The sequence below is a fragment of the Eleutherodactylus coqui genome, chromosome 2, assembly GCF_035609145.1.
Source record: "Eleutherodactylus coqui strain aEleCoq1 chromosome 2, aEleCoq1.hap1, whole genome shotgun sequence".
Lineage (NCBI taxonomy): Eukaryota > Metazoa > Chordata > Amphibia > Anura > Eleutherodactylidae > Eleutherodactylus > Eleutherodactylus coqui.
The window spans coordinates 203,156,096-203,168,102 of NC_089838.1; the positions used below are offsets into that span (position 1 = coordinate 203,156,096).

General features: G+C 41.7%; 1 protein-coding gene across 1 annotated transcript in view; it reads right to left on the reverse strand.

The window, feature by feature from the left end:
- Positions 1-287: 287 nt before the first annotated feature.
- Positions 288-12,007, reverse strand: part of LOC136610724 (neuronal acetylcholine receptor subunit alpha-3-like) — a 36,173-nt gene continuing 24,453 nt past the window's right edge. The window contains exons 5-6 of the mRNA XM_066589935.1: positions 5,210-6,215; positions 288-457 (exon numbers count right to left, since the gene is read on the reverse strand). Of these exons, the coding sequence (XP_066446032.1) occupies positions 335-457; positions 5,210-6,215 (1,129 nt within the window). The 3' untranslated portion in view covers positions 288-334. The remainder of the gene's footprint in view (positions 458-5,209; positions 6,216-12,007) is intronic.

The following is a 12,007-nucleotide window of genomic DNA, read 5'->3' on the forward strand; positions in this document are numbered from 1 at the left end:
GGCAGGGTTTCTCAGCCCCGTATCACGCTCGCCCGTGTGAATGCAGCCTTACATGTCTTTTATTGTGTATTGCTGCAGCTTGCAGTTTATGTATGAAATCTATCACTTATTAGTTAACAATCCTTTGAGCATCAATAAAAAGCACATCACACAGATACAATGTAGCAATGTTCTGGCACCACATATAAGGAAGAGTTAACAGTGTTCTATTTTTACAATTATTACATTCTAGGGTTCTTCTCTTCATGCAGCAGCCTGTTATTTATACATATTTATTGTATGCTCACTTAACGGCATTAGCAGAAAGAATATTTTTTGCGTTTTTAATCTTTCTTCAGTCAGCAAACATTAATGGTTGCAAGAACAGTCCAGCAGTGCCCAGAATGCAGACCAGTACAAACACCCAGAGGAAGATGCGATCAATTACCATGGCAACATATTTCCAGTCATTTTGGATCTAGAAATGAGAGAAACGTCAAAATCATTATTACTTTATCCAAATGTACAATTTAGAAGTAACGTTTCCTGAAGGTTTTGTCCAACTCTATTATGGAGCATTCCAAGCCATCTTAATTAGTTTTTTTTTTAATATCATTTAACCCCTTGAGTGGCGGGTTTCCTACCACCCTGTCGTGCCCACCAAGGCAGGTTTTTTAAAATGGTCTAATCATTGAATTTCAACTAATTTTGCAGTTGCGTCTCAAGAGCCATAACTTTTTCATTTTTCCATTGACACAGCCATATGAGGGCTTGTTTTTTTGCGGGACAAGTTGTGATTTTTTAAACAGGGGGGAGGAAAAAAAGAAATGGGGAAAAAAGAAAAAAAGGGGCCATGTCATTAAGGGGTTAAATAATGCATTAACTTCCTTCTCTGGGTCATTACGACGCATGGATACCACATGTGTGATTGTATTTTTGATTTTTTTTTTTACAAAGTAAAGGGAGACAAGTGTTTTTATAATTTTTTTTAATAATTTTTTAACTTTTTTTTTTAAATTTTTTTTTTTTGTCCCTTTAGGGGACTTCCACAGGGACCCATCAGGACCCCTGATCACATTCCGGGGGTCCGATGGTGACAGCCCTTTACATGCTGCAGTGACAGCCCTTTACATGCTGCAGTCACATAGACTGCAGCATGTAAAGGGTTGACACAGCAGAGATCGGAGGTTTTCTCTGATCTCTGCTGTAAGAGCTAGAACCTAGCTGTCCTCTGACAGCTAACAACCAGCTCTCCCTGCCACAGAGACCATCGGCTTGCTTCTGACAAGCCGATGGTCTCTATGGCAACCTGTAAACAAACCAGGAGGTTGCCGGCATATCGGCAATATCTTCTGCTGGTTTTTCAAAGCCCTTGCTTTGTTCTCTGTGGGTCTGTGCAGGCAGAGCACACTGCCACAGCTTGTGGCATTGTGCTCTGCAGCTCCCATAGTGATACATAGCCCGGAAATCTTCTGGGCTATGTTGCTATGAGCAGTGGAGCTCGTCCCGGAAATTTTCCGGGCGTGCCACTCAAGGGGTTAAAGGGAACCTGTCAGGTCCTATGAACACTCTTGGTTTGGGAGCTTGTAGAACTGCGGCCTCCGAGGTTAGGGGTGTGTTTTTTATACTCATCTGATTCCCAATTCATGAGCCCATAAACTTAGTTAATGGTGTTCATACGACCTGACAGGTTTACTTTAATGTTATTTAGTTTGGGAAAATATATTTTAAGTGTAACCTGTTCATTACAAATTAATATATGAATGGACAGCACAACGATCTGTTCAATGGCTGATTTATACCAAGGCCTGTAACCATGGCAAGTTAGCACTCACTACATCTAGAGGGAGAAAAGAAAGTTTTATCATCATCCTAGAAGGGCTCTGGTGTTTTGTCTTCTTTTGGATCAACAGTGCTACTTAGAGCAGTTGGTTGTAGTAATAGTACTGCAATAAGTCAATCTTTGGGAAAACTAACTTTGTAGCTTCACCAATTATGTATGTTTGCATATCTCCAAATGTAGATATATGGCTCAGATATGAATCGGTAGTTTGAATTGCTCCAGAAAAAGCATAGCACGGTATATTATTGTATCTACAGTAGCTACACTATAAGCATTTATTTGCACAATTTTCTAGTGGTAGGAGATATAGTAACTATGTTTCTAAGTTTCAGTTCCTAATTAAAGGGAATTTGTGGTGTTGACCTCCTCAAGCCACTATCACTGCCATATAGGGAATATGGTGACCTTTCTGAATATATGTGTGTGTCATCAGCAATATAGCATACCTTAGAAAAAGCACTTTTAACAACTCGTGCACCACATGTAAATTAATATTCATGTGTCCATTGGGTGTTTGTTCAGCAGGCAAGTGTTAGGCCTCCTTCCCACGAACGGATTTACGCCGCGTAAATTCGCGGCAAAAATCCGCTGCGTGGCCCCCTGCTATTAGGTTCTATTGAACCTAATAGCACAATGCTCACGATGCGTAATTCCACCGCGAAATTACGCACCGCGATTTCTCCCGTCCTCACCCGCAGCATGCTCTATTTGCTGCGGGTGAGGACGGGCTGTACGCGCTGACGGCTTCCATTGCAGTCAATGGAAGCCGTCCGTTCACGCTATCTCCCGCTGTAACCAGCGGGAGATAGCGTGAAAAAACGCTTCCCCGCCTACCGCCGCAGCGTCATTTGACGCGGCCGGCGCGTCACGTGACACTGCTGGCCGCATCACGTGACGCGGTGGGCGTGTCACACGACGCGACGGCGGTGGGCGGGGAAGCGTCTTCACGCTATCGTCCGCTGGTAAGTATAGGGGCTCTGGGGGCGCCGTGACGGGCTTCACTGCGTAATATTACGCGGCGGAGCCCGTCACGCTCGTGGGAAGGAGGCCTAACTGGTCGGTGGTACTAGGGCACAGCAATGACAGGATGGAGGCAGAGGCAGCACTCAAATTTGTAAACAACAAACTTTACTTTAAGAACAATTATAAATGCTTTCACTCCACGGGAGGGTATGAAATACTTAAACCTTACGTGAACGTCACATGGTATAATCAACATAAGAATACATAGTCCTTAACTGCACCGATCAAGGCGGCAATAATTCACCTGCTCATTGTCTTCAAATGGCCGTTGGCTGTAATTAACTCTGTTCCATGAAACCTAGACCTTTTATTCCTCAGTGAACCGCACCACATCATAGACGTCAACTATAACCATGCGCCAAAGGTCTATCCACGGCTATGTCACGCTCTCTCAGCAATACAGATGGATTAGTTGTGTCCTTACATCATACATGTTAGAAACAAACACATAAACAATCCATTCCTTCCCATCGAAGGCCTGTGCATAACTTCAAAGTCATGTGGTGTGCACACTAAACTGGGGCCAAGCCTCATTTATGTTCCGATGTGACAGCAATGCCTGTAGTCAAAGAACAAGAGTAGGTCGCTGCTGTTCTGTGAGAAACTTCAAAAGCTTTTATTAACAAGATTCATTCTTGAATCGAAACCCATCCTGTGCACTGTTCTTTATGTGTCACACTTGTTAATAAAGGCTTTTGAAGTTTCTCAAAGAACAGCAGCAACCTACTCTTGTTCTTTTGTATATAACCTCTGGAATGCCGAGAAGGACTGTACAGCAAGGTTGCTGACCGGGGACTTAGCCTACGGATACAAAGGTGCCAGACGGAGTGAGGCGGTGAGCTTTTTTCTCCTTTTCCTTCTTATCTCATGCAATGCCTGTAGTCCTCTGGCAGCCTGACCCATCACCTTTGCAATGCTGCTCAAAACACTCTTGCACGCCCTTGCATCCTGGCTTGCTCTTTGGTCCCCAGTCACTTTTGTTGGACTTTAGCCCCTGGTTATTAGGCTCTTTGAGTCCTGGTTTTTCATATGCTGGGCTCTCCTGTCTGCTTCCCGCAGCACAAGGAATCAATTGCACATGTGGCTTGTGCCACTGTCAGTTCACCACGGCCTATGGACCGCTTTCCAGTCTGGGGACAAGGCCACCATCACGTTAGCCCTGCTACTCTGTCTCTAACTGCTGCTGCCACTTTATAGTACAGTGTTGCTCCAGTAGCACTTCCAGCTGTCACGTGACCTGGGGATGGGTCTTGGCCCTCGAACATAGTCCCAGCACATAGGGGTTGTTCTTTATTCCTGACATCATATATGCGGGGGGGGGGGGAGGGAGTTGGGGGCGTAACCCTTCCCAGCAGAGTAACAAAACCCTTTGAACATGGGGAGCTGTGACAAAGGGACCGAGCCCTTGAGTGCTGGATCTGAGAGACTGTCGCCAGATATACGGTCGATGTTGAGATCTTGCTTTGAGACTATTTGAAGTAATATAGTCTGGGTGTGGTTTCTGTGACACCTGCAGAAGAACGTTATGTGACTGTTCAGTAATTTCATTACATTGCAACATTGAGAAATTGTGCCGCATTGTGAGTACTGAAACCACCAAGAATTGGGACCTTATATAAGTTTTAAAACCATTAAGCATATTGTGCCTCTTAAAATAACAGTAACCAGAATGTTTTGGGTAGGATAACATTAAGGCCTCATGTCCACTCAAAAAATACAATCCGCGCAGAATCTGCCGTGGATTTCCGCAGCGGATTACGCGCGGATTTGCTTTAAATGGCATTTTATTGCATGCAGATATCCGCACACATTGCTATCAATGTGATAGCAATGTTGCCGATCCGCGCGGAATCCACGGCAAATGGAGCATGCCGTGTTTTTTCTCCTGCGCATGAAAAACGCAATTCTTTTAAAATGCCATCCGCGGGTGCAAAAATCTATTTAATGGACCCGCGGATAGCCAATGATTCTCTATGGGCAAAATCCACTGCGGATTCCGCAATTCCATTTACCCAGTGGACATGAGGCCTTAAAGTTGTTTTCAGTAAAGTTGAACTGTTTGAATTTTATTTGGTCCTTGACTCTCTTCTTTTATAGGGGGACCTCATGTCAGAGTATACCCCATGTTACATGCCAGCTGAAAAAAACCCTATTGGACACCTGGAGAATAATTTGGATGCAATGTAGGCTTTATTCAAAGTACTTTTTCTAAGCTATTCTGAATTACTGATGTCTTTAGAAAGGTTTCCATTGCCCCTATATAGTGATGATACCGGTTTTTAGTTGTCAAAACTGCTGATGGGTTCCCTTTCTGTAGATTTGTAGAGTAAAGATGCATGTGTATTTTGAGAAAATCACTCTTACCTCTTTAGCTTCATTCTGTATCCTCATGTTCCCTGCGATAAAATGTACATTTTCAATGGCCTCTTTTATTTCTGAAGATAACACTGAATTTGAGAGGAGATTGTCCACCGATTCCAAGCTGGACCCATGGGTAAGGTTGCATGCCATATCAGAAGTATATAATTTTTTCATCTGCCCACAAGGACAAGAGGTATCCTGGCAGAAGAACTGGTCAGTACAGCTTCTGATCTCAGAACTGCTGATGCTACTTATGTTGAAGCTGTCCCCAATTAGGTTAGGTTTTGTTGCATTTATATCTTCTTTCGATGGTCTAGTCATGAATATTATTTTGGGGAGTTTCTCCAAGAAGATTTTCTTGACCCATTGAGGCATCGTGTGAGTTTTGGGAGTTCTATAGTGCACATTCAGTACAAATACAGTTATAACAATAGAGAGAGTTACAAATATCATTGTAAACAGTAAATATTCACCAATCAGAGGGATCACCAAGGAGGTTGAAGGAATAATTTCAGTAATAACTAATAGAAATACAGTTAGTGATAAAAGGACAGACATGCACAATGTAACCTTTTCCCCACAATCTGATGGCAAATAGAAAACCAAGATTGTTAAGCAGGAAATGAGAAGGCAAGGGATGATCATGTAAATGGTGTAGAACAATGGCAGACGTCTGATGTATAAAGAATATGTGATATCCTGGTAGATTTCTGAACAGCAGTTGTATTTTATTTCATGCTTGTGTGCTTGGGCACTGATAATGACCCACTCGCCACTCTCCCAGAATTCTTTCAGGTTCATTTCTGTGCCAATCATAACGAGATCAATATGTGCTTTATCATATGTCCAGGAGCCAAACTTCATGGTACAATTCTGGTAGTCAAATGGGAAGTATGTTACATCTATCCAACAGGAGCTCTTAAATATACTTGGTGGTATCCATGTTATTTCTCCAGTGTGTTTTAATATTGCCTTTGCTTTATCATCCACCTGAAAGACGCCAACTGCACTGAAAGCATAAAACATTTAATCAGTGGAAATAAATTAAAGATATTTGTATATAAGTAGGCAAAGATGTCTCAATAGCTCTACACCTCGTTCTAGTGTTGTTACATAATAGACATACTTTGTATTTCAGAGTGGGACACTTATGTTTCACTCTGCGAGAGATCCATTTTCCAAGCATATCTATAAGCTTGAATAGTTTTAATTTAAATACTGAACTGGCACAAATCAATAAAATGTATACATTTTTTAAGATCAAACTTTCACCATATGATGGAATAACATGCAAATGTGAGTCTTATATATATTTAGGAAGCATATATATAGTTTATAGAGCAGTAGAGTAAGTTTTTAATGCAAATCTATTTCCCAGGCCAAAAAGGACATTTAAGAGCCAAAGAGGGATAGAGTGACTTTGGTTAAAAGTAGGGACTGTCTGTCTAAGGGCTCTTTCACACGAGCGTATATCAGCCACCGTTTTCACGGCCGGCTGATATACACTATGATCTGATGCATTGGATTTCAATGCATCAGATCACATGGCCGTATTCCCGCAGTGTAAAAGTGCCTAGCTGGGTCAATATAGCGCCAAGCACTTTTATGCCAGGCTGAAAAGATTGTCCTAAAACTATCTTTCCATCCAGAATACGTTGGCCGCTGCATGGGCTCCTATGGGAGCCAGTCACAGCAGCCGGAGAAGGGAGGTGGGAGGGAGTTTAGCAGCGTGATTGCCAAACTCCCTCCCTCTTCTCTCCCCCTCTCCCCTCCCCTCTGGCTGTTTGCAATGGGAAGGGATGGGACAGGGCGAAGCTAAGCTCCCCCTCCCATTGCTGGCTGCAGACAAAGAGCAGGGAGGGGGCGAGTACTTAGCTCTGCCCCGTCTCGCCCACTCCAATTGCAAACAGCCAGAGGGAAGAAGAGAGGAGTTGAGCCAGCGAGGGAGAGGGAAGGGGAGGCAACTGCATTGCTGCCTCGGTGTATATACGTCAGGGCTTGTGCCGTCTGAACAGGCGCACAAACATCAGGTTTGTGCACCCATTCGTGCGTTTTTAAAAACGCCTACGGCCATGTAAAAACGCCTACGGCCATGTGAAAGAGGGCTAAAAGAGAGACACTTGAGAACATTGATTTCACATTACTGACCCAACCCTCTCTCTTCACACACACACTTTTATAGAAGCAGAAAGGCAGCACATTACTTCTGTTAAAAGAAGTCTGTTACTAGATTTTGGGCAACCAACTGAATACACAGGTGCTTGTCCAATGATATGAAGAGTATAATGGTACTTTTTTATTATTCAGTATGACTCAATTCACCTGATATAACCTGATCTTTGGTCTGCTCGCTATATGCAAATGAGGGTAGCACTGTCCAATGAGCGTTCCCACTGTGCCTGCAGTCTGGCTTTATCATTGCCTATCGCAGATGAAACCCCATTTATTCAGTACTATGTGAAGTCTCCAGCTGCACCTCCTGGAGATATCATGCATTCATTATACTCTTTATATTATTAGGCAGCCACCTGAATATAAACAGGTAGTTGCCCAATGACATGGAGGGTATAAAATTGGAAAAGTGGAAATGTTACTTTTTATTGTTGATTTTGAATTTATGTCTAACTAGCTTATTACCCACGACTTCACCTACGTGGTAATTTGTATTTTGTTTTAATCTAATCTATGTTTTGCTGTATATTTTGCTGTATATTGAAATCTAAAAAGTTGAAATAGTAAAAGGAATGTAACTGCGATATGCTATGTTTACTACATTTTTGGTCTTGTCATCTTTTGCTAGGATATAAAGGTTTTGTGATCTGTATACATGTTAGCACGCCACATACAGTAGCCTATTAGAAAAACAAGTTTTTTTTTAAATGTACACCTGCTACCTTAAGTGTTTGCCCTTGAGCCTTATTGATCGTCATTGCAAATGCTTTTTTTGGATGGAATTTTGAATTGAAAAGGCAAATCTGTCAGTATTATCAAAATGCGTGGAATTAAACCTCTTTTTGCTATTCCAGTCATATGAATGGCTCTTACAATATTTTGCCCCTGGTGTTTAATTTGTAATCGTGTGCCATTGCTCAGTTTTCGCGCCTCAATATTACGCATTAATAGGACTTGAAGACCAACTTTTAACCTCAGCTTATGGAAAGGCACTCCTGACCATTTCAAAGAGCTAAGAAACTCTTCAGGGTATGAGGTGACTTGTTCAGTGTCCATAACATTATCCACCAACAGATACTCTACGATTTCTCCATTGAAATATTTTTTTCATTCATCTGTCCTACATTAGTTGTTGCCAAAATAGCCTTTTTTGACACAATCATTCTTTATTCCCCATATTAGGTTGCAGTTGAGAATAATGCCGCTTTCACACAGACGACAAAGTTGCACGATTTTTTTCATGGTGCAACAGTGCTACAAATTGCATGTATGTGAAGCCCATGCTTTCCAATGGGTTCCTTTACATTAGCGATGTTCTGTAAGCTGCTACATTGCAAGGAAAAAATCACAGCATGCTGAATATTGCCATCATTTGCAATATTTTGTAGCCCATGATTCCCTAGGGCTAGGGCTTATTTTCAGGGTGGGGCTTATATTTCAAAATATAAGCCCTATCCTTCTGAAAATTCAGGACTTTGTTGCGTAATTAAATTGTGATATCGCTGCGAGAAAACACAGCGAATTTGCACAAAAATTGCGGGAACACAGCTGCGCTATCACTGCAATTTTCTGGCGGCGATAACACTGTCGCCTATGTGAAAGAGGCCTAAATATTGCTTATCAGTTCCACTGTACTATGAACAACATTGCAGAATTTACGATTTGATGTAATCGTATACTGCTGAGGTAAAATGAAAGCTGCGCTGTGATTGGTTGCTGTGGGCAACACAGAGTTTCTTTGAAATCTCAATTCATGCTAATGTGCCTTTCGTTCAAGTTTTAATCCCGGGCAATGCCGGATTTTCCTGCTATCTTAATAATCGTATACATGTGGCAATGACATGTGCGCTCACGTGTCTGCCGTTTGTGTAGGCACAGCTTATAATGTGCGCCCCCTACCTCTTCACCTCGCCACAAGGCGCGGCGGCGGAGCAGAGGTGCGCCTCCGCATCACCAAATAAATCTGCCTTGTTGCATTTCCTAGATAACTCTACAAATTTTCGGAATAAAACGCAGCATATGTCCTTTCTCAAGATGCAAGCTATCTCCCTGCCAAATTTCATCAAAATCAGCGGTTTAGCCGTGAAAAGGTAACAAACCGGCAGACAGACAGAATTACTTATGCGTTTATAATGTTAGTATGGATGTAACTATAGTTGACATATAACTCAATGGCCATAAACAGTAACTGCACTATTAACTAACCTTTGACATGTCATAGATGACTAGATTGAGAGAGCTGCAGCGCTCACCCAAACAATGTGCCTCGTCTGATATGTTCACTCATTTTTGGCTGCTTTTGTAGTTAATCTTTAAGTCCATTTTTAACCTCTTTTTCAAACAGTGGAATTTTCCGCATTTTACACTGCAAGTCATGGTAAATTTCACACCAAAATCTGCAGGGTTAACTGGATTTTGGCGCAGATTGAAAATGGCTTAACCCTTTGCAATAAAAATTTTAGATTCAGGGTTTCCTTTCTCTTTCTGCCAATATACAATGGCGCTATCTGCTGGCTAGAGCTAGTACTGCAGTATGTGACATGCTGAAGAGGCCCCCCGACAACACAGGGGCCAGTAATCTACAGTAGGAATGCCCTGCCAGACGTCTTCCGACATCTGAGCTGTACAGCCCTCAATTAGAATGTCTTTAGATATCAGACAGTGGATTGGAAAGGGTTAAATCGGCCTTCAAATCTGCATGAAAATCTGCAGTTGGCACTCTGGATTTTGATGCAGAATTTACCGCGACTTGGAGCGTAGAATGCAGAAAATTTCGCCTGTGTTAAAGGGCCCTTAGTCGCAAACTTAAAGGGGTTGTCCCGCGCTGAAACGGGGTTTTTTTTTTTTTTTGCATAGGCCCCCCGTTCAGCGCAGGACAAACCCAAGGGATGTGTTGAAATTAAAAAAAAAAAATTTTACTTACCCGAATCCCCTCTCTGCAACTTCTTCCTTCTTTTCCTCCAAGATGGCCGCCGGGATCTTCACCCATGGTGCACCGTGGGCTCTGTGCGGTCCATTGCTGATTCCAGCCTCCTGATTGGCTGGAATCGGCACACGTGATGGGGCGGAGCTACGCAATGACGTGTAGAAGGGGGCGGAGCCAGAACGTCGCTCGTGCCCGGACAGACCAGAAGGGAGAAGACCCTTCTGCGCAAGCGCGTCTAATCGGGCGATTAGATGCTGAAATTAGACGGCACCATGGAGACGGGGACGCCAGCGCAGGGAAGGTGAGTATATAACTTCTGTATGGTTCATATTTCATGCACGATGTATATTACAAAGTGCATGTATATGGCCATACAGAAGTGTTTAACTTAACTTGTCATCGCGGGACAACCCCTTTAACTTTAGCCTTAAGAATTATTAAATTGTTTCCCCTTTATGGTCCAGCAGTCACAACTTTTTTTTTGTGAATAGGAGACCTTGTGTTTTGCAAGATGACTTCTAGTTTTTATAGGAACCAACTTCGGGTACATATGATGCATTGAATAACTTGTATTAACTTTTTGAGGGGGGCATTATATGAACTACGTGAAAAATTGCAACATGTTCTATCTTGGCACATAATACCCACATGTACATGCCAAGTACATGGCGACTGGCAGCACAAAACAAGTACGCAATATCCTATCCGTTCTTGCTGTGTGCCACGCGTGTGGTTTTTTTGTAGTCGGCACACTGAGAGATAAGCTCATGTGAGCTGGCTTTATTTTTATAGCATTCATCATGTGGTATAAGTATTATGTTAATTTTATTCTACAGGTCGATATGGTTATGAGAACACCATATTTATATAGGTTTTATTATGTTTTGCACAACATAAACACTTTTTTTTTACAAAAAGATTTGAAGACTATAACATTTATAGCAATTTTGTTTCTCTGGTGACAGAGCTGTATGAGGGCTTATTTTTTGCAGGATAACCTGTAGTTTTTATTGGTACCATTTTGAGGTATATAAGACTTTTTCATTGATTTTTATTCCTGTTTTGGGGAAGCACATTGAACAGAAAACATCTATTATGGCATTTTTTAATAGAGAATTTACCATGCTGCATAAATAAGCAATTATTTTATAGTATGGGTTGTTATGGATGTGGCGATACCAATTATGTGTACTTTTTTGGCTTTTTTATTTTCTCCATCTTTAAAGAATTGTGTAAGGGGAAATAACTTTTTAAAACATTTTTTTTCTATAAAAAGACTTGGCTATAAGGGCAATGTAGGTATGGCTACATTATATGATATTTAATGTGAGATAAAAACCGCTTACATATGTGTATTTTCATTTAAGTATAGTATTTATTGGTTTGGAAAATTAATGTTGCTGCGAATGAATAATATGTAGCCCCATCTGTTAGTGCTGTTATTCTCTAGTTCACTGATTCACAGCCAATATGCCAAAATACAACTATGAATCACAAAGCCAATCTGGATGGTAAAAAAGGTATTAAATATGTTAAGTTCTTGCAACAGAAAGTACATGTGAATAATTTAAAATAGCTGGTTATTTATAGCAACATATCATAATTTATATGTGCAGTTCCTAGCTTTGGTTGATGTTAATAGACACCAATCTAAGCCATTTTTCTAGTTAATATCCTTCCAACAATTGTGATCATACCCTGCT